A 27,424-nucleotide genomic window follows, 5' to 3' on the forward strand; every position below is an offset into this window, starting at 1 on the left:
GAAAGTGCATCCAAGCCCATGTGCGGAGCTGAGGTAGGAGCAGCAGGAAGCAGAACAAATCACAAGCTGTAAGAGCTCTGAGGGGAACAAGCTCTGCACCAGGCGGGTCAGCCGGGAAAGGGTGGGAAGCAGCAGAGCTGACAGTCCCCAGAGGGATGGATTTAGCCTGTGGAATGTTCTGGGCTGACTGGGGTAGTTCATTGTCTTCAGAGGAGCTGGTGCGGGTGGTGGTTTGGGTTTGTGCTGCAGTGTTGCTCACACAGGGATGGTTCAGTCACTGCTGAGCAGCACTTAGACAGAGCCAGGACCATCGCCACTCCTCACCCCCCAGTGAGCCGGCTGAGGGGGCACAAGGAATTGGGGGAACACAACCAGGACAGTGACCCCGACTGACCCAAGGGATATCCCAGACCAGCTAACACTGTGCACAGCAATGAAACCGTGGGGACGTTGGAGGGGGCTGCTGCTTGGGGGCTGCCACCACACAGTGACAGTGAGCAACTGTTTCCATTGGCTCCGCTTGTCTTGCCTGGGGTTTGTTTCTATCTTTTTGGTATTTTCCTTTTCGTTATGATTTATGATGATTTTTCTATTCCAGTTATTAAACTGGTTTATCTCAACCCATGAGTTTTCTCACTTTTATCCTTCTGATTGTGCCCTGTGCTGCTGCAGGGTGTAAGTGAGTGGCTGTTGGGGTTTAGTTGCTGGCTGGGGTTAAACCACAACAGGAATATAGAAGAATTTCATGATATCCCAAACCATCACCTGTCTTCATCTAACAGGAGATAACCTGGGAGCTTAAATTTCTCCTCCCTACTCCATCAAATGCCAATATGAGAAGCCCCGTGCTCAGCACCGACGCTGCTACACCAGACCTGTGACTGCTCCATGGAAAACATCCCATTTCACGCCGGGAGCCTTCCAAGGGCACGCTGCTCATGCTTGGGCCCGTGCTCAGTGAAGCAGAGCCCATCCAGTGGCGGGACCGGGTTGTGCTCACCTGGGCGCCCGGGGAGGTGAGCCTGGACCCCATGCTCCGTCCCACTGAAGTCCTCAATGAACTTCTGCCTCCTCAGCGGCGCCAGCAGAGTGCGGGGGCTCCGGGCAATGGTGGGGTCGGTCAGCAGGCGGTTCGTGGTCCTGCCAAAGGTCTCTCCGAACTGGAAGTTGTACTGAGGGATGAAGCCCTCATAGCTGGGGAGGAAACCGAAACAGAGCATCACTGAGGTGGCGCTGGAAGGTGCCCAATGGTTGGGTATCTGCTTTAGAGCTTCTATGCACTGGGGAGGGCACAGCCGGGAGCACACACGGGTTGGAGTACGCGAGCCCAGGGAGGTGATTGTACAGGGATGTGCCTGGAGCAGGAACGAGAACTGGAGCAGCAGCATGAGGGGAGCATGGAGCAGAGGAAGCCAGGCCGGTGAGTGTGTGTTTGCACACGTGTGTTTTTACATGTCAGCATGAAAACTGGCTGATGGATTTACAGGCGTGTGTAGGCACAGGCTCAGTCCTTCGGTTCATGGGGGAATACAGAGAGTGTTAAAAGCAGCACCTGCAGATGGGAAAACTTCATAGACTCCCAGCCTGGTTTGTATTGGAAAGGACCTTAAAGCTCCTCCAGATCCAACCCCTGCCACGGGCAGGGACACCTTCCACTAGAGCAGGTTGCTCCAAGCCCCTGTGTCCAACCTGTCTGTGAAGGCAGATGCACAGTGTGGGCTGCAGTCGCTGTGACGTTCCTCCCCAGTTAAAATACTGTTTCCAGTTAAACACGCCTCTGTTATAGATGTTGCTCTCCCTCTCTCTGTGTTATTGGGAATTCCCAGTGTCCCTTGTTCAACACTGACACTCAAATCTGACAAACTCCTGCAGGACACGCTGCTCCTCTGCTCCCCAGCACTTGTGCGGGCAGTTGGGTGGCTCAGGGTGCTGGAGCTCTGGCTCCGTTCCCGAGTCCACCAGCACAGATCAGAAGCTGCAGCTATTCCCAGCACCACACTTCCCCACAGTGATGTTATTCCACCTCTGAAGAAGAAAGGTAGAGCTGCCAGTTGCAATGTGCAGACAGAAACACTCAATCAGTGAGCCCACTGCCTACCCAGGAATAAAGCCAGAGGATGCATGAGGATCATAAGATAATGAGTAAGTACTTTCTCTTCCAAATACTTTAAACAAGAGCAATCAGAGCTGTGCATTTCCACTTGGTGAATGTTCCCATTTTGCATGCAGGATCTCAGCAGCAGCTCAGTGCCTCATCCCCATTGATTTTCAGTAGGTCTTGCAACATGGGAAAGCTACACCAGGATGATAAAGCTGAGCAAGAGCCCAAATGGCTTAGCCCAAATAATGACAGGGTGGCTGGAGGGCTGAGAAAGGGTTCAAGTCATGACAGTTAAAAGCGAGGTAAGTGGAGGAGCTCGGCTGAGTCAGTCTGGGGTGATGGAGAAGGGATCTGCCACAGCGTGAACGACAAGTGCTGCGCTCAAAGCCGTGGTGCTGCGGAAGGGACGGGTCCCAGTGGGGCTGTTTGGCCTCCTCCTGCCTTGTATTTGGATCAGGAATCCAGAGGGATCCCCTGTCACTGCAGCTGCTGAGCTCACCCCACGTTGGCTTCCCCAGGGCTGAGCCCTTTCACTTGCCTCTTGCTCAGCCCTATCTCTGCCATCGCCACTCCCAACCAGCAGCACCAAAACCTGCTCCACCGTCCTGGTCACCGGGAAGAGCCTTGGCCCTGGGCCTGTCCTCGCTGGGCTCCGCACCCTGCCCCGCTCTGCAGGGAGGGGGCTGTGCCCTGGGCCCATGGATTTATCCTTCTCTGTGCACCACGTCCTTCTCAAACCACCCCCCTCCTTGGGTTTGGCTTCCCAATGCTCCTCAGCACTGCCCCATCTGTGACCACTGCCCAGCACGAGTGACAGCAGCAATTTTGATGTCCTTGTGTTTGCAAGTTCATGGGCACAGCCCATGGGACAACTGGTGAGATGCTGTGATGCAGCATCTGCCTCCTCCTCCTCCTCCTGCCAGCACTCAGCAGGGTGCAGGGTCTGCTGGCTCTGGCAATGCCCTTCAGGCAGCTCCTCCCTGTGCTCAGCACCCAAAGCAGATGCAAAGCAGCACCTGTATGGGTGACACCACAAGCCTGCACAGCCCTGCAAAATGCAGGAGCAGAATTGAGCTCCTCTTCCTCCTCCCTTCAGCTGCTGAAGCAGCAGCCACAGCCTCTGTGCCTGTATTACAGCTTGCAGCTGCTTCTGGGTTCTGTCTGCAGGCAGGAGCAGGCAAGAGGAAGGTCTGAGGCTTTTGGAGGTGCAAGGCCAGCCACAGCTCCCTCCTTGCTGCTCCTCATCCTTCCGCAGCCGCTGTCAGCACGGCTCTGACAGGGTGGCAGCACACATGGAGTCACCCATCACATCGTTCAGACAACCACAGCAACACAAACTGTGTTCAACACACCCAGCCCCAGAGCTTATGTAAGCCTGGGAGATGCAGAGATCAGTCATGGAAAAATCCTGCATGTTGCTGTGATGGGAAGGTCTGATCTGAGCGTCAGGAGCATTGCCAAGGGAGGGAACACGCTCCACACGACCTGCAGCTTGGGCTCTGCCCGTACTGGTGCCACATCTGCAGCCGTACGGGACAAAACTGGTCTGTCACAGCCCCTCTGCCCCAGGACATCATCCTGATGCCCTTCGGAGTCAGCCTCAGGCTGGACTAATCCCAGTGGATTTGTACTAACAGACACTTGTGCGCTGGGGCTGCCCATGAGAGCATCTGGCCCTGCTGGCCCATGGGCTACGAGCCTCCAGCCACCTTGGTGGCCATTCATGTGCCATGAACACACCTCCCAGCATGGGATACCAGGAGACTGCACACACCATCTCCCTCTGTCACCACAAAGCCAATCCACTTACTTCCGCCATTCCTGTCTTACTTTTTAACCAACAACCCATCACCTCTTACCATGACAGTTTGGCTGCTTCTTTCCAAGCCCTTGGAGGAGAACATCACAAAAACCTTTGGAAAACTCCCCTAACTGCAAATGAACCAGACCACAGCATCCAGCCACCAGCTCTTCAAAGAGCTTGGTCCAGCAGCAGGACTGTGCTCTGACCCATCTGACAAGAGTGCATCATGCCCATGCAAACACTTATTTATTCAAAGGAGATCTTCAGACATCCTTGATGCAAAAGTTACAGCTATTTGGAAGCCAACCCCTGTGCAGCTGCCCTGGTGCCATTTGGCAGCTTAAAACATATTAAAAAAGAGGGGGGGAAAGAACAATTTTGGCACTATGGCAATGTCTTTAGTTGTACCCTGTTACAAGGTGGTGTTTCTTACACTGGAGCCCCATCTCCTTTGGAGCACTGTTACATGGAGTATTTAATAGTGTCTTTTAAATGAAACCAAACAACCAACTTACCATGACTCAGAACTACTGATCCCAACGGGAGCTGTTTGCATTGAACAGACATTTTGACTGAACTTACCCAGGGATATGGTAGGGATGGGAAGGGAAGATGCTATTTTCCTTCGAGGCTGCCATGGCAATGCAGCAGCTCTGGGTGGTGGGAGGAAGGAGATGCAGCACGATGCAGTTGCCCAGGAAACCTCTGTGATGCACCAGGGGCTGTGTTGTGTCAGGCCCGACAACGCTCCCAGCTCCTCAGGTCTGCCTGGACACGTCTTTTGTTTCCCCCCCATGTGGAAGCTCTGGATGAGCAGGGAGATGTCACAGCATTTGTCAGGTCTCCTGAAGGCTCACACCCCTGGGACAGCTGTGCCAGATGTTGCCCACCAGCAGCCCCAGCACAGCTCTGGAGAGCTCCGGTCACCGGTGCAGCAGAGGCTCAGGGATTCCCCACACCGCAGTGGGAAGGCTCAGCCCTCCTCTCCCTTGGTGCCTCCTGGTCTGGTTGCGTGAGGATGCAGCCCTTTGCTTCACACACAACAAGGGCTGTTCCCACTCCCAACACCATGTGGCCACGTTGTCCTGTGTGTGGTGGGGTTCACTGCCTGTAGCTGAAGGCAGGCACAGAACATGGGGTCTCCTGCACTGAGCAGCCTCCACAGCCAGTACATCAGAGACCATGCATCGTTTCACCAAGCGCAGTGCCAGCAGTGAGGCTCCTTCACTGCCAAGGTCCCTCTATGGCCTTGAGGAGCTCAGCCATGGGCCTGGCAGAACCATTTTAAGCTACTAACCAGAGAGTTCTAAGCTGTTCAGGTGCCCGTTCCTCCACCCAAAATCTTATCTGAGGAGATCAAACTGCTGCTTTGACTCTAGCCCTTGGTGTCTAATGAGGGATCTGGAGTTTCCAGCCTTTGTAGATGTATTGAGTTTGCCCAGCTCCTGAGCAATGCCAAGGGACAGCCCTCTCCAGCAGCCCCAGGTCTGCAGTAGATGGTCTGAGGGGGATGATGGCTCTTCTTAGAGGTGCACAGTGAACGACAGAGGTGACAAGCACAAGATGCACCAAGGAGAAGGCCCAGTGGACACAAGGAGGAAACTCTCCTCCATGGGAGCAGCACAGCCCTGGGGCAGGGGTGGCATCTCCACCCTCTGAGATCTTCAAAGCCCGGATGGGCAAGGCCCAGAGCACCCCAGTGGAGCTTTGTGGTTAGATCAGCTTTCAGTGGGCAATTTGATAAGAGACCTACGAAGGTTCCTCCCAGCCTAGGTTATCCAATTTTAACAGGAAGAAACTGCTTACTGAAATGCAGCACTACTGTAACACAATGATCCCACACAGGTCCAGGTCCCATCAGCCCAAGGGGGCTCAGGCCATCATCATCCCAGCACTTCCAGAAAAACCCTTCAAAGCTCAGTCCTTTAAATGGCCAGTGGCTGCTCCTTCGAACCTCGGGTTCCCAACACTTATCAAAGAGCTACTGAACAATCAGAGCAAGGTGACCGTGCTTAGTGCAGGCACCTGGGTAAAAGAATAAAGTAGAAATCACTTTCGTCAAGGTTATCATCAGAATTTATTGATATGAGAGAAACTTTGTATGTCCACGTGTCAAGGGAGGAACAGCACGTCCTGATGGAACAAGTACAAAGCCCATCCAGGTGACCTTAGAGTGCTCTGGCACCTCTGAACTCCAAAGTACAGGAGATCACACCCACAGCTGGGTGTTGCTTGGGTACACTGGGACAGGATAGAAACACTCCAGATATACACCTGATGTGTGGTTTGCCAGCACCCACCCAGTGCCCCACAGGTTGCAGCAGGGACCACACTGGCTTTGACTCCCATCACCCAGCTCCAGACAGACACTGCACATGTAACAGCAGCTGCTCACAGCCCCTCCAAAGAGAAGAATTACCTATTTGGGGGTGAGATCCACCTGAGCCCCCACAGGGAGATGGGGTGACTTGGACCCTCTAGCTCAGAGGAGCAGCTCGGATGGAGGTGCTGGAGAACCCCACACCGGATCCACGGTGGGACAACCTGGGTCCTACCAAGTGAGCTGCAAATGGGAATCTTCAGGATGGAGTTTGTCCTGCCTGGGGAGCAGCCACAGCCACGCTCCAGCCTGGTACCTGCCAATGCAGCAGCAGGTTATTCCTTTCAACATAACATTTATCCTCATATTCTAAGTGTTTGGACATTGCCCCTCTCAGCAGTGCCCTCTCACAGAGCTCCCAGCACAGCCATTCACACTGAGCTGGTGGCCAAGATAAAAAAAACTCTCTCATCATCCTTACTGGAAATATATGCTATGCTGGATGCTGCTTGAAAAACACCAAGTGCTGAGCTTTCGTCTTCTCCCAGCTTATGAAATACTTGGTTTGGTCCTAAGTATCTTGCTAAAGGACTAGGGAGGGAATAGCACAGTATTCCCCAGGCACTGGGTAAATCCTCAATGGATTTATTGTAGAGCTGAATTCTCTCCCTCCCTCCCTCCAAATAGATTTCAGAGCCCTCTAAAACCCTCCAGAGAATGAGCTGTTTGTCACAGGACAAACAAAAAACAACCCCAAGTTCAATGGTCTCGTGTTGTGCAGGGAGCACCCGAAACAGAACATAAACCCAAACTAAGGGGATGTGTCAGTCCCACCTCCCGAAGCCAGATTTGATCGTGGCATGAAGGAGCCTGGGCCCAAGTGCATCTGCCTGGCCTGAACCCTGCCACAGGCCTGAAGAGGAACCATGAACACTCAACATACATGTTGGGGTGTGTGCACACGTGTGTGCTGAGGGACAACCCGTACTCTGCTCCTCCTCTCACATGAGCTATGACAAGTGACACGGTGGGTTCTGCTCTCAGCCATTTGGTTTCACCAGATCTAAGTTCCCTCTGCACAGGTAACAGCATTGACTTAGAGTTCTCATATTAATGGGTACTTATACAGGATTAATTGCACATCAGTCCATTGTGGCTACAAGTTCATTAGGCTAATGAATCTACATAGTGACAGTAGTACAGTATCAGCTACGTTTCAATACAAACTCCCTAGCCTAGCCTTAATCTGTAGGTCAAAAGAAGATCTTCCACCACCATGATCTTCCTACAACCTTTAACATTCATTTTCAAAGTTATTTTTCTAGAAAACAAACAAAATCCAGTGTGGGGAAAACGCACATATAGAACAAAAGCAGTGCTTAACAACCACAGGAAAAAAGAACATCAGCTTGGACTCTGGGATCAGCATCCTCTATACACCCTGGCAGTGCTACTTCCAAAGGGTTGCTAAATGCTCCGTCAGTTCTCAAGTCCATAAAAGCATTTCCTAGCTCTAGACGTTTCTAGTCTCTCACTATACATATTGTCTGTAGCAAGAGCATGCAGAAACACTTGCTAATGTGCACAAGACTTCCATTTGATTTAATGGAATAGTTTTAGAAGACTTGTAGAAATCTGCTTGTGAGTGGTAGCGCTCTCACCAACTGGCAGCTTCTGTTCCACCCAGGAGAGAGCTTCGAGTCCCTCAAGGTTTTACTCATCTGTTTTGCCCAAAGGTGTGTGGGTATCCAAGAAACCCCCTCTCACAGTATTCCCAGGAAATGATTCAGAAGAGGAGATGATTTTTCAACCAAATGAGATCCTCTGGTCTTGCATGTCAGACCATGGCCAATAGAATGAGCAGCTGCCATGGACGTCTCAACTTAAATACGGTACAGTCAAGGGAGGAGAGCAAGGTGGCCTGACCATCTTCTGTGAGGTACAGGCAGAGAGGCACCAAAGTCACTCTGTTCTCAACAGTTTGTCTCTTTTTCCTGGAGTCAAATGTTTGATTCCATTTGTTCTAGCAGGAAGTGGTGAATCATGTCAAAAGTGGGACGATCTTTTATATCCCTGCTCCAACATTTCAACATCAGGTCAAACACGGGGTTAGGGCACAGAGGAGTCTGGGAGAGATAGATCTGAAAGGAAGAAAGGTACAGCTGTTTCACTGGGTTTCCGTATGAGTTGAACCTTTACTAATGAACACTGAGAGGACAGGTTCACAAGACACAGCCATCATGCAATGCTTGAAATCCATTAAGCATGAACCTGGCAGCGGAGTCTGGATGGAGCTTTGATGCCATCTCAAATGGCACTGCAGACACTTTGCCAAATGGTTTGATGAGCTGGTCACAAAACAGTCCTTTGTCCCCCAGGAAATACGAATGCTTCAGAGGGATTTGTCTTCCAAGTGACAGCAACACACAAACCAAACCCAAATTTACCACAGTAAAATCCAAATACTTCCACTCACCGTAGACAACCCATGAGGCTTTCTAAGCATCGTGACAGCTTGTTAGCAGAGAGAAAAAACACCTTTTAGAGCTTATCTAAAGCACAGCCTGGCAGAACTGGTTTTTCCCCCCCTCTCATTTCAATACACATCTTTAAAGCTCTTTACTAAATCACAGGTATTCAGGAGGGAGGGAATAAAACCTCCCATTATTTTATTCCCCTTAATTTCCTTAACTTGACTGGTGCTAAAGGTGAATTTTGGGAAAGCAGCAAACTGTGCTGAACCTGCACTCCACTTTTTTGGGCGCAGTGATGCTCAGTACTGAGGGACTGTCCTGCATCATCACTGGTACCTATTGAAGGCAGTGGAGCAGACAGTCCTGCCTGGGATTTGGTCAGAGAGGACAGAATGATATAGACAAGCCCTTCAAGTAGAGATGACCAAAGGCTTCTTGGCATATATGGAGATACTCCAAAGAGTATCTAATCCCTGAAAACTAACAACTCCTCTTTCCCCAACTCAGTAAGTGCTTCCTGGTCTTTCACAGAGAATGCTAGCAGGAGAGAGATCTGACAGAGGAAAAGAGCACAAGGATGGTGTAGGAGAGCCCAGGGTAGTCTCAGATAGAATTGGCTTATAATAAGGGAGAAGCACTGGACAGGGCCAAGAGATTCTTCCAGTGGGACTCCAGGATAGGAAAGCTGGTGCAATAAGCCTAGATAAAGGGGAAGAGAGGAGGGGACACACTGAGAAGGTGAGTAATAGAAGCAGAGTCCTGCAGATGACCTAAGGCCAGCAGCAAGGCCCTGGGGGATCCACCAGGATGTGACGAGGACAAGTGAAGGAGGGAGAGGTCATGTCTGCTGTCTTACCTGCCTGCCCTGGCTCCGGAAGAACTCTCCTGTGTTCTCAATGACTTGCTCATCCGAGAGGAGGCTGTAAGGTTGCTCCTTACACAGTATGAACATCTCCCAGAGGGTGACCCCAAAGGCCCAGACATCACTGGCTGTGGTGAACTTGCCCTGTGAATGAAAGAATGTTGTTAGCCCGGGTTGCTCACAGAGCACATTCAGCAGAACCCGTTCCAGTCTACACCCTCTGCAGCTAGACACAAGGATGCAGAACTCATTCCTGGGAAGATGCTCTGAAGAGACAGCAGAGCAGGTGACCTGCTCCCAGCAGAGCACAAAGGGACTGAGGTATGACATGGCTGCTTTGTGGGACAGCAGCAGCGTGTCTGTGGGACCGACAGGAAACATCCAGGACCCAGATTGCCCAGGCTTATCTGGCTACCCTAGCAGTGTGTCAGCGTTTGGAAGATGCTCACACAGGGAATATGAGTGATTTATGGTTTAGATGCAGCTATAACCAGAAAAATAGGGTGAATTTAGAAAAGCTTAAGCCTATCGGCCTTTATAGAACAGGTAATTGCAGTTGTTCTAGGTACTCAGAGCATGTGGTAAGAAAATAGAACCAGGTGATCTCACCAACTGGTTTGAGAAAGAAATATTGGGCTGAACATTAAGGACCTGCCTCCACACTGGATGTGTTTGTGCTGTTGAACGCTCTCCTGAGAGGAAGACAGCAAGACCCTTAAGCAGGAAACAAAACCCCAACCTCGAAACCTGACTTGGTACTTGAAACTCATGAAGTTTTGTGCATGCCCCTTTCAGCTTCCCAGCTGGGGAAATAAGCACAGAAAGGCAACAACTTCCTTACACTTCCAGCAGGAACCCTGAATGACAGGCACAGAACAGAAATTAGGCCCCAGATGAGGGCTGATGCCATCCAGAGGGACCTGGACAGGCTCAAGAAATGGGCCTGTGTGAACCTCAACAAGGTTGAAGTTCAAGGTCTTACAGCTGGATTGGGGCAACCACTGGTATCAGTCCAGGCTGGGGGATGAAGAGATTGAGAGCAGCCCTGCCAAGAGGGACCAGGGGCTGCTGGTGGATGAAAAAATGGACATGACCCAGCAGTGTGGGCTTGCAGGCGGTGAAACACTGGCACAGGTTGCCCAGAGAGATGGCAGATGCCCCATCCCTGGCAATATTCAAGGCCAGGTTGGACAGGGCTCTGAGCAATATGATCTAGTTGAAGATGTGCCTGCTCATTGCAGGGATTTGGACTAGATGAGCTTTGAAGAGCCCTTCAAACCCAAACTATTCTGTAATCTGTGCTGTATTTGCAAGGGCATGCTCCTTTCCCAGGATATGAATTATGTCCAAAGCAACTCAACAGACTTCTCACCTGGGGCCATCTGTAGCACACATTTTGATGCTATAAGGATCTTTAGACATGCATGTGTTGCTGTTTCAGGGGCACAGTGAAAATCAGAGGAAGGGAGAATGGTTTTGTGCAGTCCCTACCAGGAGGATGCTTTCCCAGGCCATCCAACGGATGGGCAGTACAGCTCTTCCCTGGATACGGTAGTAATCCCCACTGTAGAGATTCCTGCTCATGCCAAAGTCTGCAATCTTGATGGTGTAGTTGTTCCCCACCAGACAGTTGCGAGTTGCCAGGTCTCTGTGCACAAAATTCAGAGATGCCAGATACTTCATTCCAGAGGCAATCTGCGTGGCCATGTACAGCAGGTTGGAGTAGCTGCAGTGAAAGAAAACATAAAGAACAGTCAGTATTGTTGCCCACACTCAACTCTTTCTTCCATCTGCTGAGTTACAGTGACCTGCTGGTTTAGTTTTTGCTGTGTCAGTTAAACTCAACTGTCTAGTTTCAGGCACTAAATCCCTCGCCTGCCAGGCTAAGCCCAGCTCTTGAGCTGCCTAAGCAAGAACAGACAAGCTGTCCCTGAAATTCAGGGCCCTTGGAATTTCACATCCTTTAGAGTTTTTAATATCAAGTGTTAAACTCAAGATGTTCAAAGAGTTTATGCAAAGCCAAGTTTCTGCAGAGAGACATGGAAAATTAAGGTGTAAAATCTCAGAATCTCCTATCTTAGAAACTGCTTAGCCTGGTATTTCACACACTGCCACTGTGGCATGCTTACATTAATATAAGCATGTCACAATATTAAAGAGACCTTGGGTTTTAGTATGTTTAATATTACTGAAAATATAAACAGATGCATTTTCCATCTAATATAATTTTAATTCCCTCATTAGCAAAATGAAAATAATACCAATAAAGTTGCAGGACGCACAGACAGGGTATGGACCATCTGCCTTTCAGCATTCCACACAGTTATTTTGTGATGTTTCCCACTGTGGGTTGCCCAAATGCTGCACAGAACCAAGCATTTCTCACAACAAATCTGATAAGAGTGTTCACAGTTGGTATTTCTCTTATAAAAGTCAGAAAAAGACAGTCTTTGCCTCCTTCTCTTCATGCTCTGCTGGCAGTGAGAGAAGCAGTAACATGCTGTTACATAGGAATTACAACGATGTAATGCATCTAATGCATTACAAACGTATCTATGCTAATGAACAGCTAAGCTATCACTACAGCCTCTAATGATAACTGATCCAATCAATCTATCCTCATCAATAGCTAAGTTTTCACTACAGTGATTCAGAGGCAGCTCCTCACCCTGGCAGAGCACTGGCAGGAGGCTCTGGGCACCACTCCCCTCCCAGCCTTTCAGCACAGTGACCAGCACACTCAGCTAGGTGACACCTGCCCAGTCTCACAGTCAGCTCTATGCTTCTCCTGAGCTGGGTGGACCTGCTGTGCCCAAGAGAAGGAACTCTGCCACCCACTTGTACCTTGTTAACCTGGTTTCTGGCTTTCCGCATCAAAGCGAGCGGAGCCTCCAAGATCCTACGTCTTCCCTTCCCCTGCTCTGCTGCAGTTGTCTCCTACCTGGGGCTGTTGCTCTGCCCTTTGAAGCAGCCCAGTCCCTTCAGTCCCACCTGCACCTTCTCAGCATCCCACCAGCAGCTACCTTTTGGCTCCTCAGCAAGCTCTGCAGGGCTCGATGCGTGCAGTGCTGTATACAGAGGGGCAAGACAGGAGACGCTTCCTGGCAGAGTCATCCTCATGACTTGTTAGACAGCCAGAGAGATAGTAGGAGATGCATTTCAAATACCAAACAGCCATAACGACTTAGAAATGTGTCACTTCTCTGCACGAAAGTGTTCAAGTATTAAGTGTTCAAGGCCAGGTTGGACAAGGCTTGGAGCAACCTGCTCTAGTGGAAGGTGTCCCTGCCTGTGGCAGGGGTTGGGACTGGAGAAGCTTTAAGGTCCCTTCCAACACAAACCAGTCTGGGATTCTATGAAAGGGCTGTTTACCACATTCAGTACACCAAATACTGGGCCTGAGACACACATGGGATGGTTGGACCTTGCCACATCAAACACCCGCAGGCACCAGCAGAGACAGGCTGTCCTCTACGGCAGGCGGATTCATTTCACCCTCAGTAAACAACTATACAGATAATCTGAGCTGGTCATACCAGCTTCCTTTAATGTGAAACTCTACCTGTCTGGAAGGAACAAGAGGAGAGGCTGAAGGATCTGCTGGATTGAAAGAAAAACTAGAACTGCCAGATGGAAACCAAGGAAGTGTAATGTGAGTGACAGTGCTCAAGTCAGATGAGAGGTGAGAAGCAGATACAGAAGAAAAGCCTGAGACTTTGGTCAGGAAAAAAAGCCACAAGTCTAAAGGTGAAAGCTGTTTCAGATGTGCAGGAAGGACAGGAGACTGGAGAAACCTGCAGTACTTTTGTACTCAGATACAAATCCTTTCCCAAACTACAGTTCCTGGTGTGTGATGACTGCAGGATGCCAGTTTAACACTCCACAACAGGACTGACCACTGCCAGCTACTGGCAGAAACACTGGTGTTGTCTTGACCTGGTAAGACCCAGCCACTTCCTGGTCCAGTCCAACAGGACTGGCTCTGCCCAGCTGCCTAGTCCTTCAACTATAATTAATCTTTGGGGAAGTCCATGACAAAGGCTAAGCAATGCACCAGCTTCCAATTAGGGAAGGTTTCTTTATCAAGGAGAATACGTAAGTCCTCCACACAACTCTCCTCTGAGGAAAGGATTTCTGCAATAGTAGAGTTGCTTTTATGTTAGATTTAATCCTGCCATAGAGGAAGAAGAAAAGTGTCACCACTGACAAAATGGTTTGTCAAATATTCTCCTCCTGCTGGCTGATGAAATCCTTCCTTAGTGAAACTCTGCACTCAACTTCCCTCATGTAGTATTTTTGAGACATCCAGAGAACATAGGAACCTTCTTAAAAGCCCAAGAAACATTCCCAATTTTCTTGTTGTAATGCAAGCCCACCAACATAAACAGATGGTCACATCAGCAAACAATACATCTAAGATGGCTACTGTGACCAGAATAGCCCAGTCAGGGACATCTCATGGAACACAGACCTCCAGAGACCTCAAGAACAATGTCCCAAGCAAAACAGGACTCGTGCGTACAGTGTGTGCTGTGGCAAGGGCTGGGCTGGAGGCAAGTCATTGCCTGGAAGGCACAACAAATGAAACGGATAGCTCTGTATAGTTGATTTGTCCCAAAGATGGGCAGTTCTTCTTACCTGACACAGGGAATGTTGTTTGAAATGGCAAATTTGCTGTAGATCTCCCTCTGTGACAGGAACTGATTGAGGTCTCCGTTTTCCATGTACTCTGTTATCATGCACAGGGGGTCATCACGCACACACACCCCCAGGAGCCGGATGATATTTGGGTTCTTCAGTCGTGACATGATCTTGATCTCCTTCAGGAAATCATTTCTTGTAAAACAGAAAACACAGGTTTGAATCCTAAACTATTCCTTTGTCTCAGGAAAGCAGAAGTGGTGTGGAAGAACATCTCATTTACATTTCTGCCCACAGCAAGTTAGAAAGCTGGTTCTGTGCTTGTGTTCAACACTGACCCCTTCCACAGCAAACAGGATTAATATAGCATTTCAGTTTGACATCACACCTATTCCTATCCCCCACTCCCTGCTTTTGCCCTGTTCCTTACATGAACACACACCAGAGACACATGACACTCTCGTACAGGTGTCACCAGGGTTAACCTATGTGACACTAGTGCTCGGGGAGTATTTGCTTTCCTTCCCAGATGGTTGGCACTGTGGATGTGCTCACCTGGCTGTTTTGTTGACATCTGATCTCAGCATTTTCACTGCCACAAGAACAGGCTGGTGAGTGAATTCTGTAGAGGAGACTCCCAGGAATTCCAGCAGGCCATCGGCTTCACAAAGGTGCACCTAAGGGGCAGAGGCAGCTATGAGAGTGTGCACAGGCAGAAAGCCAGAGGAAAACAAGCACACAATCATAAAATCAACCAAGTTGGAAAAGGTCTTCAAGATCATCAAGTCCAACCATTCCCAGCACTGCCAAGGCCACCACTTGTCACCTCATGTCACTTAGGGCCTCGTCTACACGGTGTGTGAACACTTGCAGGGACGGTCACTCCAGCACTGCCCTGGGCAGCCTGTTCCAATGCCTGAGCACCCTCTGGGCAAGGAATTGTTCCTCAGCTCCATCTAAACCTCCCCTGGTGCAGCTTGAGGCCATTTCCTCTTGTCCCATCCCTTGTTCCTTGGGAGCAGAAACCAGCCCCCTCCTGGCTCCATCCTCCTGTCAGGCAGTTGGAGAGAGCGATAAGGTCCCCCCTGAGCCTTCTCTTCTCCACACGAAAACCCCAGGTCCCTCAGCCCTTCCTCATCACACTTGTGCTCCAGGCCCTGCACCAGCTCCGGTGCCCTTCTCTGGCCCCGCTGCCAGCACCTCAATGTCTCTCTTGTAGTGAGGGGCCCAGAACTGGGCACAGGATTTGAGGTGCAGCCTCACCAGTGCCAATGTCACACTGAGGTCACCAGTTTGGTCACCACTGGCAGAATGACCAAGTGAATGATCTAATGAAGGTGACACTGTTCTGATCAGAAATAGCCCATAGGTTAGTCCTAGATCCTGGACAAAACGTGTACATCCACTCCACAGCCATGACACAGGACACACATGGACTGCAGCCTGAAGTGTCCCCAGTGCTCTGAAGTGACTGCATGTGTGCAGACTATTGCAGTAGAGTACTGGGGCGCTCCAGTTCACCCAGGAAGTACTGGAGATGCTCAGAAAGGCCTGGAGGTGTCTGCTTTACTCTGCATGTGCATCCAAACAGCATGGCTGCAGCACGTTTGGCATGTACAGCACATCACACCAGCCATGCAAGTCCAGAACTGTCCTGAGGCCTGGCTTGAGTCACTGCTTTAACTTAACTGAGGAGCATCCAGGAAGTACAGACAGCTTTCCTAAGTCCTCTGCTTCCAGAAGGAAAAAGAAAAGGGAAGAAAGTGTGAGCATGTGTATGTGGTGTGAACACCTCATCTGGGAATATACCCAGAGATGAATTCTCTCAGTACACAGAATTCCAAGTTTCATAGGATCATAGAATGGTTTGTGTTGGAAGGGACCCTATACATCATCTAGTTCCAACCCCCTTTCCATCTTCAGATAAATAAATGAAGACATACAATTACTGCCAGGGCTGTATTAAAAGGGTTGACAAGACACTGGTTAAGAAGTTATCGTAATGCATATTCAAATGCAGAACTGGGCAACAGATGCTGGAGGAGAGGAGCAGACCAGATGTGTCAGTGTAAGACTTGCAGCAGTGAGGGGAATATAATGGGAGCTTAATGAATTTGATAAGAAGAAAGCAGCAAGAGCTTGTGACAAGCATGGTGAGCAGAGGGAGACAGCACAGAAAATGGGACAAATCAACGAACAGAAACAAAGGTGCTGCTGCAGTTACATGGAGAATGAAACCTGCTGCGGTGAGAGCACAGACACAAGAGCAGGAGTAGGAAACAGTCACAGCACAAAGCACATGTGTGACAAGTGCAGGTGATGTGTCACCAAGTCAGGGAGTGGACGGTCAGGAGCAAGGAATTAAAAAGACTGAAGGGGAAGGAAGCTCTGATGGAGAGGTGGAAAAAGCAGTGAGCTATGGTTCTAGAAGCAAGACCACACACTTAACCAGGAGTGGAACAGAGCATATGGTTATGGCCAGTTTGGTAAAGACTAAGATGGTGAGAAGGAGAGACGGGAGAACGTGATGCAGCACATCTGCCAAAGTGAGGGAAAGATGATGGAAAGAAGAGGCTCTGAATCCTGACAGTTACTAAAAGGACAGGAATGAGAGGGAAGGAGAAACCAGAAGCAAAACAATGAGTTAAAACTTGAGGAAAAACAATTATTTAAGTGAGAAAAGTCTCTGCTTCACTTCTGGAGCACAGCCCAAAGCAGGGCAGGATCCAGGCGCAGCAGAAGGGGCTACACTGACAGCCAGGTCAAGAGGCTGAGGATGTCAGCACCTTCCCAACACATGGAGTGACCCAGAAAGAAGTGAGGGGGACAGGGAAGGGGCTGCAGTAGGGAAGGTGCCCTGTCAGAAGGGAGGAATTATAAAGATTGGCACATCACAGAGGAGGAAGCAGACAGTAAAGGGCTGTGCTTTGACAAAATGTAGTAGACAGGTAGAATTTAAGGCTGCAAATGAGCAAAAACTGGGAAGGAAAAAAGACAGTGGAAAAGAAGGAGCAGGAGAGGGGAAGACCTGCTCAGTATGAAACTAGGGCTAGAGAGGAAGCAGGGAGAAAAGGCAAGGTGAAAGCATTCACAGCTTGAAAGGAGCTCAAGGAGTAAAGAGAAAGCTTGGCAGATGACAGAGGCATGTATCATGCTGCCTGAGGCTTCTGACACAAACTGGGGCTTGACTGCAGCAGTGCTACAGGATATGTGAGGGCATCACATGCTTGGGAAACATCTCTCTTGGGTCAGTGTGCAGAGCCCCACCAGAACCTCCATCGGTTAATGGGAAAGCTGTTTCTACAGCTCCTGACCAGAGCCACTGCTGGAGCTTTCAAACAGGCATGCCTGAAGGTGCGTGACAGCCATCACACACTTGATATGTCCATGGAAGAGCATGAAACAGTTTAAATTCCCACCCCAGGCCTTTTCTGTAAGGTCATAAGTAGGGATAAAGACAGCAAAGTTCACCAGTTGAGAAAGACTCATGTGGTACCAAGCAGCAGCCTCCCAGGTGCAGGATGGGGCTCACTGAAGCCTATCCTGAGGGACACCAGCTATCCCCAACAGCAAAGACATTTTGAACCAAATACTGGTATGCAGCATGGCCCCCAGGTATGGAGCAGTGCAGAGACTCCACTCTACCAGGAATCTCCTTTCTGGAACAGTGGAAGTGCTGTACCTCTCCAAACTGCCCTTCTCCCAGCTTCTCCTTGAGCCGTAGCTGCTGCCTTGGGAATTCACCCACGGAGATGTCCTTCTTGGTGAGGGAGTCCACGGTGAGGGCAGGCACCGCGTACATGTTGTTGCCAGTTACACCCTGCAGATGGACAATATCCGTCTCGGCATAGTGAGGAACGCTGTTCTGAAAGCCTTGGTGAGGAGTAGACTTGGTCAGGTCGGGCTCAGCATAGTCCCCACTGCACACTAAGGGCAAACCAAGGAGAGGTGGGGTCAGACACATTCACTCCCTTAAAACCAAGCCTGGTCTGGCTCCTGCTCCCCTTGATCCTGCAGAGCTCTGGGAACCCAGCCTAGCTGCGTGCCTACTGCTTTGTACCAGGGTACACCCAGATGGAAGACTCCACTTGAACTAGGGCTTAACCCAGAACAAGCTGCACTTCCGCAGACACCACAATACCTGGGAGTGCCAGTGAATCCATATTAACAGCTGCCTGCTCTATCCAGTCATGGGAGCTTAAGCTCTGGCCCAGGCATGGAGGCATGAGTCTGAAGTGAATTCCTGCTTTTGATTCATCCTAAATATGGTATCTGTTCCCTTTACCTGATGTCTGCAATGACAAACTTGCTTTGGTTTCCCCTCTGCAATAAGAATTGATTGAGGTTTCTGTTTTCCATGTAGTTTTAGCATGCTAGACTACCTCTCAGAGCTTATTCATATAAGTATCACGGGATAACTTTATAAGTAACTCCCTGTATGGCCAGTATCACAGAGACATTTGTTCTGATTCAAATTCACATCCTGACTCAATCCAATCAGTCTCCCTGTGTACTATAATACTGGATCTTAGCAACTTGTCAGTCTTGAGGAATGCAGCACTGCCCTTCCATTCACTCAAAAGAACTGCCATCAGAGTACAAAACACTGCTGGAAACATTCCCTGTGCATCCAAAAGCTGCCCAGGGGCTGCAAGCCAGGGCACCACTGACAACTCTGCTGCATTTCCCTCTGCTTTTCCCAGGGGAATGTCAGAGAGCCCTTGCTGCAGGAAGAGGTGCTAAAGGCCTCCCCCAGCTAGTCTGGACAGCCCAGGATTGCTGCAGGCAGTGACTCCACTGCCAGGGGGTTGATGAGACAAACAATGTGCCTTGGCCAAAACCAGGCCGTAGAAGATGAGCTAGCTAATGTATTCACACAGTCTTCAGAGAGAACAAGAAGCCACCACCCTCTAGTGGGGCTGGTGCTCCATCTGCCAAAGGTACATGCTAAGAAGTTGCTCAGCTCCAGAATATTGTCTTCAGTCCCTGGTTTAGTATTTTATTGCATAGGAGTCAGAGAAGATTACTCAGACACACAAGAAGTGGTATATTTTAGAGCCTGAGAGAAATAATAAACAAAGAAACATGTAACTTTTGGAGACTGATGATTACATTACCTGAATCCTCTGCACTTTGAGAGAGCTCTGGAAGCTTTTGGAGCAGCGTAGCTGGCTGGTGATATTCCAAATCCAGTGGGAAAGCACGTTCATAAGTGGGATTTGACTGGTGGATCTGGGTCTGGTTGTTGGCAATGGTGTAGCTGTAGAAGGAAAGGCGAACTGTGGCATCCTCCTCCAGGATTCGACGTGGGGCCTGCAAAAGAGAGAGGAAAAAAGCTGAAGTGATGCTTAGTTGTTAAGTAATGTGTTGGCTGCAACCACAGCAGCTTCCAGTAACATCTTGGATAGGGCTGGCATCCTCCGTGCTGTGAGAACAGTTTTAGCTGCTCTGTGGAACTGGGGAAATCCTGGACTTTCCACATAAGTCTGAGCACATCAGGGTTAATGCTTAGTACTGCACTTGTGCCTGCAAAACAGCCCCATTGTATTACCTTTTCCAACCTTTTCTGAACATATTGCTTCCAAAGAATAATGATTATAATCATTAGGAGCAGAAGAATAATAGCCACAAGGCAGCCCACAAGGATGGAGGTGCTGGAGTCATCTGCTTTCTCTCCTATCCAGGTACTGGTCACAGAAGATGTGGTTTCTGCAATCACAGAGATATGAAGAAGAATTTGGAGTTAACAAAATGCAGTCTGTGCTGGCTAACTTGCTACATGTCCCCTCCTACACACTGGTACAGGAAGGATCTTAGGCAGCTCCCTGAGTATTAACATCAGCTGTGTTCACATTTTGCTCTTATCAGAAACTCTCTTTTTGGAGGCTCACAGCTAGGAGCTGTGCAGAGGACTTCTGCAGTCAAAGACTCTTCTTTGGAAGAGATTCCTGCAATGGATCCATATTAGAGCAGACAGTTGTCAAGAGTTTCACTGGCTGCACATGTGCTCCATTGCTCTGAGGCAGCCTCAGCCAGCTGAGGGAAAAAGAAATAGCTGGGGCTTAAAGGGCTGTAAGATGCAGCCCCATGCACAAGGGCAATAACCATAACCAGAGCTCCAGAAACAGAGAGAGACTCCACATTAAGTAGGCTGCTGCTGTGAAATGCCCCAGCATGAGCCCTTGCCATGGCAGGTGACAAGTCCTTACCCCAGGTCCCCTCAGTAACATTGTGCTCCGTTTCCAGCAGATCTGTTGTGCTTGTGGCAACTGTAACGAAGTTCGGATTCACACTCTCCATGTCTGTGGAAGGGAAGGAAGGTGTCAGTCCAACCACCAGCCTCCCTGCTCCTGCCAGTGATCAGTGCAATCCCAGCCATCCCTGCCTTCCCCAACAGGACAGGGCTGAGACCCACACAGCAGGTACCTGCTCCCTCAGCACTTCCCACACATCTGCAGCATTGACTTTCTGTCCTGACCACAGCAAACCACCAGCATCTGCAGGATGCTCCCCTGAGCTTCACCAGGCACAGGGACTGGAGCAAGAGCTTTCCTTCCCATTTTAGCTTGAGTGAGTTCAGAGAAGGCCACAAAAATGATCAGAGTTAGAGCACCTCTCTTATGGAGACAGGCTGAGAGACCTGGGCTTGTTCAGCCTGGAGAAGAGAAGGCTCCTGAAGAAGACACCTCAGAGCACCTCCCAGTGCCTAAAGGGGCTACAAGAAACCTGGAGAGGGGCTTTGGACAAGGAATGTAGGGACAGGACAAGGGGAATGGCTTTAACCTGCCAGAGGGGAGATTGAGATGAGCTCTGAGGCAGAAGCTCTTCCCTGGGAGGGGGCTGCGGCGCTGGCAAAGGGTGCCCAGAGAAGCTGTGGCTGCCCCATCCCTGGCAGTGTTCAAGGCCAGGTTGGACACAGGGGCTTGGAGCAACCGGCTCTAGTGGAAGGTGTCCCTGCCCGTGGCAGGGGTTGGAGCTGGAGGAGCTTTAAGGTCCCTTCCAACACAAGCAAGACTGGGATTATATGAAGGGGTCCCTTCCTGTGGCAGGGGCTTGGAAATGGATGAGCATTAAGGTTCTTTCCAACCCAAATTGGGGTTGGTTTCTATGATTATAAGAATCACCAACCCAGGCTAGACGAAGCATCTGCCTAGTCCCACATGTGACAGAGGGTAGCGAGGGGTTTTATCAGCAAGATAAGCAACAAGCTGCTATCAGAGCCTTCCTTCCACAGCCATGTCCTCTCACTAGAGCTGACTAGGGACCCTCAAGTAGGAAGCTACACACAGATCATTTCACTGTCAGTGCTGGCAGCTTTCTCTAAGACTCTCGTCCTTTCCAAAAAGCAAAGCACCTCGCAGCACTGACTCCCACATCACAGTTAAGACTTGAGGAAAAAAAAGTGCCAGCCTCTTATTTTGCATAATCTGCTAAATGGACATAATGTGTACATATATAGACAGACAGATATAGATAAGGATGTAAATTATTCATAACAAAATACTTGGTAAAGAGAAGTACAAATCAACCCTACAACCAGTGGGCAGCTGCCTTAAGAAATGCTCTATAGTCCAGTTTTTGGTTGCCTTGGTTGTGCTTCTGCACACGTGCACAGAATCAGCCTGAAAAGCATCCACTATAGAGTGGACCTTTAGGCCCCTGCACTGCCCTTGCAACTCTTTCAGTGCTTCTACTACCTCCTTCTTCCCACCACATAACCCCACAGTGCCTACACTCACTTAACCCCACACATCCTGCACCTCCACACCATCTCCCTTGCTCTCTGTGCTTCCAGATGTGCTTGACAAAGGGACACTCACCTGACTGGAAGGAGATCTCGCTCATCATCATCCAGGAGTCAGCAAAGTGGAAGCGGCAGAGGATGGCTTTACCCACGCGCTGGCTGAGGGGCACAGTCACAAACCTGGCACTGGGGTTTTTGTCATCCAGGACAGTTGCCACCCCGACAGGCTCAGGCTCCCAGTCTGCAATCAGGCGTGGTTTGAACAGACACTCCACCTTCTGGAAGATCTTTACCCCCTTGGAAAACATGTTGTTGCAATGCACCTAGGAAGGAGAGAACTGATCAGATGGGAGGAAGATCCACTGAAACCTAAAAATCAAGCCTCAGGGATTTTTCCATTCATGAAGCTTATCTAGTTCTAATACCTCCCTGTAGGAATACTCCTAACCCACAATTAGGGACTTGTTCAGTATAGCTCCAGCCACTTGTAGTGTGCAATGAGAACATAGGTGCAAAATGTTACTCTGAAATAGCTCTGAACTTTACATGCAGAAGCTACCTTAAGGGTCAAAATTTGTCAGCCTCTTCAAAAGGCACATATTGAAAAAATAAAGAAAAAAAATAAAAATCAAGCCCTGTGCTAATCTAAAGCCTCACAGAGCAATTCTTCTTAAATGTATACCCTAAAAGGGGAAAGAAAAGCTACATCTCTAGCCTCAAGAAAGCCTTCAGCATCTGCAGTCTAAGCTAATTAAAGAGAGGTACAAGCACAACAAGATACTCCTGTGCCATAGAGCAGCTCTAGTGCTGTGGCTGCACCTTAAACACAACTGAGGGTCTATGTTTTAAGATAACCATCACACAAGCCTGCATCCATTAGCCTCTCCTGGTGGCTCATCATCAGGTTGTCCCTACTGCAATAGCAACACTGGAATTTAAGCTGCCATCACTATTCTGCCAAGCTAACATCTGCCTAAAACCAAGGCACATAACTCTCACCCCCAAGTTACAGCTCAACACAGTTCACTTTCATACTAAGCAGTTCACAAACTGCCTTCAGGCTGACCTCACACCTTCATACCTGGGAGGTTTATTTTACCCTCCCAGGAGCCAGCAGTAACTTTCTCCCTTCCTGCTCTTGGACTGCACCTGCATCAAGAGGCTCCAGCATAAAAGTGACATCTCCCTCTTCCTGTGTTGTGGCATTGGAGACCCATCAACACCAAACTCCTGGCACTTTCCAGGGTGTCCAACACTTCCAAGGAAGCAGACTGGGCAAAGAGGGACAATGCTTGTAAGGATCCTTTATGCTGTTTCACTGTCTGTATACAAAGCAAATCTGGCCCTTTTCAAACAAAGGCAGAATCACAAAGTAGTCTGGGTTGGAAGGGACCTTAAAGCTCATTCAGTTCCAACCCCCTGCCACAGCCAGGGACACCTTCCACTAGAGCAGGTTGCTCCAAGCCCCTGTGTCCAACCTGGCCTTGAACACTGCCAGGGATGGGGCAGCCACAGCTTCTCTGGGCACCCTGTGCCAGCGCCTCAGCACCCTCCCAGGGAAGAGCTTCTGCCTCAGAGCTCATCTCAATCTCCCCTCTGGCAGGTTAAAGCCATTGCCCTTGTCCTGTCCCTACATCCCTTGCCCAAAGCCCCTCTCCAGGTTTCCTGGAGCCCCTTTAGGCACCGGAGCTGCTCTTAAGGTCTCCCCTTAAGGAGCCTTCTCTTCTCCACACTGAACCAGCTCAGCTCTCTCAGTTCTGCCAGCCAGTCCTGATTTTCTGGACTCCAGTTTTTTGGCACTTGTGTCCAGTGACCAGGAAAGGAAGGAATAATGTGATCCTTAGTCTTAAGTCCCCCTCAGTCTACTCCATTTCATAGCCATGGTGGCCTGATCCTCCCCAGCAACTCTAGGAATTATTTCCTAATGACTGTGGGGTATTAGCAACAGTGACAACAACAGCTTCCAAACTCAGTGCAGCTTTGAACCCCATTAATTGCTTGGCCTCTGCGAGGTCCTGCAGTGAATAGCAGTGAACAGTAATGAGGACAGCAGGCCTGATGAGCAGGAAAAAGACAAAAGAAGGGTATTTGCATGTAATTAGGAACAGATGAATCTCAGACAACGTTATTCAATAGGGAGAAATAGTCATCCATAACAAGGCAGGAAAGCCTGACGCCTGCAATATAGAATTTGTGCCATATTTGGACAGGAGCTGGATATGTTCATGTCTTGGACTGATACAGAGACACTTTCTATTCCAACCACCACCTACAGAAGTTCAATTTTATAATAGGCAAGCCTAAGTAATTTTCAAAGCAGCTGCAATATTTACTGACATTTACTTGTAATGCTTTCTTGGACCCTGGGGAAGTTCAGAGGACTGGGATAGAGCTAACAGGTATGAAGAGACAAAAAAGTCCTTACAAACCATGTAACCCATACAAAATACATTCAAAGCCAAAAAAGGCAACGTTCAATAGGTAATGAAGAATAGTTTATGCTAATAATACAGCTTTCTAATCAAATACTAATGTAGTAGCTGTTCTTATGAGCTGATGTGTTTGATGAGGATGGCTGTGTTTACATGATAGACTTTTGTAAGGCATTTAATTTCTTCGTAACATCCAACTCCAGTTACCAGAGTATGAACTCACGAGTTATATTAATTTGATTTAAAATTGTCAACTAAGTCTTAAAAGTTTTAAGGCACAAATTCTTCTCTAGGTGTTTTTCCAACAGGAATGTATTCCTAGCTCAAGGTTTAAGTTTAATCAGGGGAAGTTCAGGTTAGATATAAGGCAGAAGCTCTTCCCTGTGAGGGTGCTGAGGTGCTGGCACACGGTGCCCAGAGAAGCTGTGGCTGCCCCATCCCTGGCAGTGTTCAAGGCCAGGTTGGACACAGGGGCTTGGAGCAACCTGCTCTAGTGGAAGGTGTCCCTGCCCGTGGCAGGGGTTGGAGCTGGAAGAGCTTTAAGGTCTCTTCCAACACAAACCAGGCTGGGATTCATTACCATTTTCAATGATCAGAGACAGCAGAATCCACAGCAATAAAATAAATTCAATGGGGGGCAAAAAATAAATCAAAGATTCCTAAAATAATCTGAAGTTTTCAGGACTGACTTATTTCACAGTATTAAATTCGGGAACAAACTGTAAGTGATGCTTTCTACGCTGCACTTTTACGCTGGACACCAATAATTTAAACTGACTTTCAGCATGATACCAAAGCCTCAATGCACACTGGATCCCTGTCCATTGGCTAAGGAGGACTAATATGATCACAAGGTTCACAAATAGAGAAGAATCATCTAAAAGCAGGAAACTAGTACCATTCCTTTATCCAGTTTGATGGCAAGCCTGCATCCAGTTCCAGTTTCTACACCTCCAAAAGAGTACTGGCAAAGAAAGGAAGGATTGGAAGAGAGCTACAAAAATGACCTTGGATCTCACAGGGAAGGGATTGGCAAGTTCAGCCAGCTTAGTTTACTGAAGCAAAGATTAAGGTAGTGGTTTAATCTCAGTGCAGAGGCAGGGAAGTGTCTGAGAAGGCAGGACTCTTATTTTGGCCAGTGAAAGCAGGCGGAGAGCCAATGGTTGCAAGTTAAAAATAGACAAAATAAAACCAGGGTAAGTAACCACCAAAACAATTTACTTAAGGATGTGGTGGGTTCTCCTTCATTTGAAATCTCTACAAGAAAAGCCACCAATCCTTTTTAAAAGACTCTGCTGTTTACTACAGCCTCCAAAGTTCAGCTCATTCTTTTCCTGTGTGTTTAAGTCATTTCCCACAGCACAAGCACAGACTGAGGCATCCAGAGACATTTTTGGTCAAATGGAAACACAACCACATTCCTTTACCTCAAGGGTCAGGCAGCCCCTGGACAGTAGGTAGCCTACACCCTAATTCCATCTCAGCTGCCTAAGCACTGCTTCAGGTGTCTGCTTTTTATCCCTTTAAGCCAAATGCCAACAGGAGAGTGTTTGATCCCTGGAGAGGCAAGTGCTTTCCTGCTTCACCCTTCTACACTGGTGAACCTGGGACATCTCCTACTCAAACTCTGCTGCCAGGCACCTTGTATCCTCCTGCTTTGGGAAGAGGACCCGCAAGTGGCAATGTGGAAGCACCCAAACCCAAAGCTTGCCCCAGGCTGTTGGAGAGGGACCACAGTGACTACCTTCATGGAGGTGAAGTTCCGTGGCCGGTCAAACTGGAACTCCATTTCAACATAGCCCGTGCTGAAGCTCTCATTCTTCCAGCCCACGTAGTCATAGCCCGGCCACACACGGTACTGGTGGCTCTGTGTGAAGTCATCCAGGCCCAGCACCCCGTCCGTGAGCTGGCCCAGGCCGCCGTACAAGTGCCTGCCAAGAAAGAACCAAGAGTTAGGCAGGACTCCAGCCAGGAGAGCTCAGATGCGAAAGAACATGGGTCCTTCACCTGGTACCAGGAAAACTTAAGTGTATCTGCTCTTAATCCATCTTGGATAAGGCATTCCCTGTCCTTATGCAACACCTCCTTTATCTTGTTCAGGCTGGGCTGTTAAAATCTTTCCCTGCTTAGGAAAGGCAGAAGTTTTTGCATTGATCTCAAGCACTGACAGCAAAGCCAAGCTATGAGCAAAGTCTCTTGACAATAAAAACAGGCTACAGAAAATGATACTGTACACTCTCCAAACAGAGCTTTAATTGCAGCATTTCACCATGGAACTGCATGGGAGGAACTGCTCCATCCCATCCTGGGGGAACCAGTGGGGAAAGTTTTGCAGGCAGGCACAGAAAAGCAGGAAAGAGCAGGGAGACCATGGGCAGCTCACCCAACCACAGCCAGTTCTAACTGGGATCAGCTCTGGAATTGCTCCTTGTGCAGGAAGAGCCATGTTATCAACTCAGACTCTTTGCCCAGGACCCTGCCTCACTGCACTTCCTATCTGAGACTGCAGAGCTCACTATACAGTTTTCCAGCATCCAGCTGCCAGCTGTGGTTCCCTCCTGACCCACCTGGGAGCCATCCCTGCCACATCCCTCATCCTACAGCAGGGAAAGCACAGACACTTCAGCTGTGTTAGTGCTGAACTTGCTCCCTGGACCTGTTTCAGAGTCAGCTGCCTCCAGGCAGTCTGTAAGCAGGGCTGCTGCTACCGGCACTGAAGCTCTGCAAGCCCACTCCAGGTGAGCCTCCTGTCAGTAGGATCTGCACAGGTATGCATGCCTTTGAACTCCAAAACAAGATTTAAGCTGGAAGAGGCATCTCCTGCTTCCAGGCTGGTTGGACTTGAAGGCAAAGTAGTTTGGAAGAGTCCTTGCTTAGCACATCTGTAGCTCCCTGACATTCCGCAGCAGACCAGCTTCCTCAGTTAGTGTTGGACAGCAAAGAACAATACCTACATCTTCCTGCGTATAAAACCCTCTGTTTTGAAATATCCAATCCCTACTAATATCTAAAAGCATCAGATATTAAAACAAAGACATTGTCACTC

At 49.2% G+C, this 27,424-nt stretch overlaps 2 protein-coding genes across 2 annotated transcripts in view; both read right to left on the reverse strand.

The window, feature by feature from the left end:
* FAM166A (family with sequence similarity 166, member A) overlaps positions 1 to 4,543 on the reverse strand; it is an 11,928-nt gene extending 7,385 nt beyond the window's left edge. Inside the window, exons 1-2 of the mRNA XM_010011313.1 lie at positions 4,488 to 4,543; positions 1,001 to 1,194 (exon numbers count right to left, since the gene is read on the reverse strand). Coding sequence (XP_010009615.1) covers positions 1,001 to 1,194; positions 4,488 to 4,543 — 250 coding nt within the window. The remainder of the gene's footprint in view (positions 1 to 1,000; positions 1,195 to 4,487) is intronic.
* A 3,399-nt stretch (positions 4,544 to 7,942) lies between these two features.
* The window catches only part of LOC104403242 (discoidin domain-containing receptor 2-like), a 32,750-nt gene continuing 13,268 nt past the window's right edge, over positions 7,943 to 27,424 (reverse strand). The window contains exons 6-16 of the mRNA XM_010011310.1: positions 26,123 to 26,309; positions 22,023 to 22,269; positions 20,412 to 20,504; positions 19,754 to 19,911; positions 19,320 to 19,515; positions 17,885 to 18,129; positions 14,758 to 14,879; positions 14,200 to 14,397; positions 11,053 to 11,287; positions 9,556 to 9,705; positions 7,943 to 8,366 (exon numbers count right to left, since the gene is read on the reverse strand). Of these exons, the coding sequence (XP_010009612.1) occupies positions 8,226 to 8,366; positions 9,556 to 9,705; positions 11,053 to 11,287; positions 14,200 to 14,397; positions 14,758 to 14,879; positions 17,885 to 18,129; positions 19,320 to 19,515; positions 19,754 to 19,911; positions 20,412 to 20,504; positions 22,023 to 22,269; positions 26,123 to 26,309 (1,972 nt within the window). The 3' untranslated portion in view covers positions 7,943 to 8,225. The remainder of the gene's footprint in view (positions 8,367 to 9,555; positions 9,706 to 11,052; positions 11,288 to 14,199; positions 14,398 to 14,757; positions 14,880 to 17,884; positions 18,130 to 19,319; positions 19,516 to 19,753; positions 19,912 to 20,411; positions 20,505 to 22,022; positions 22,270 to 26,122; positions 26,310 to 27,424) is intronic.

The sequence above is a fragment of the Nestor notabilis genome, unplaced genomic scaffold (genome assembly GCF_000696875.1).
Source record: "Nestor notabilis isolate BGI_N333 unplaced genomic scaffold, ASM69687v1 scaffold20023, whole genome shotgun sequence".
NCBI lineage: Eukaryota > Metazoa > Chordata > Aves > Psittaciformes > Psittacidae > Nestor > Nestor notabilis.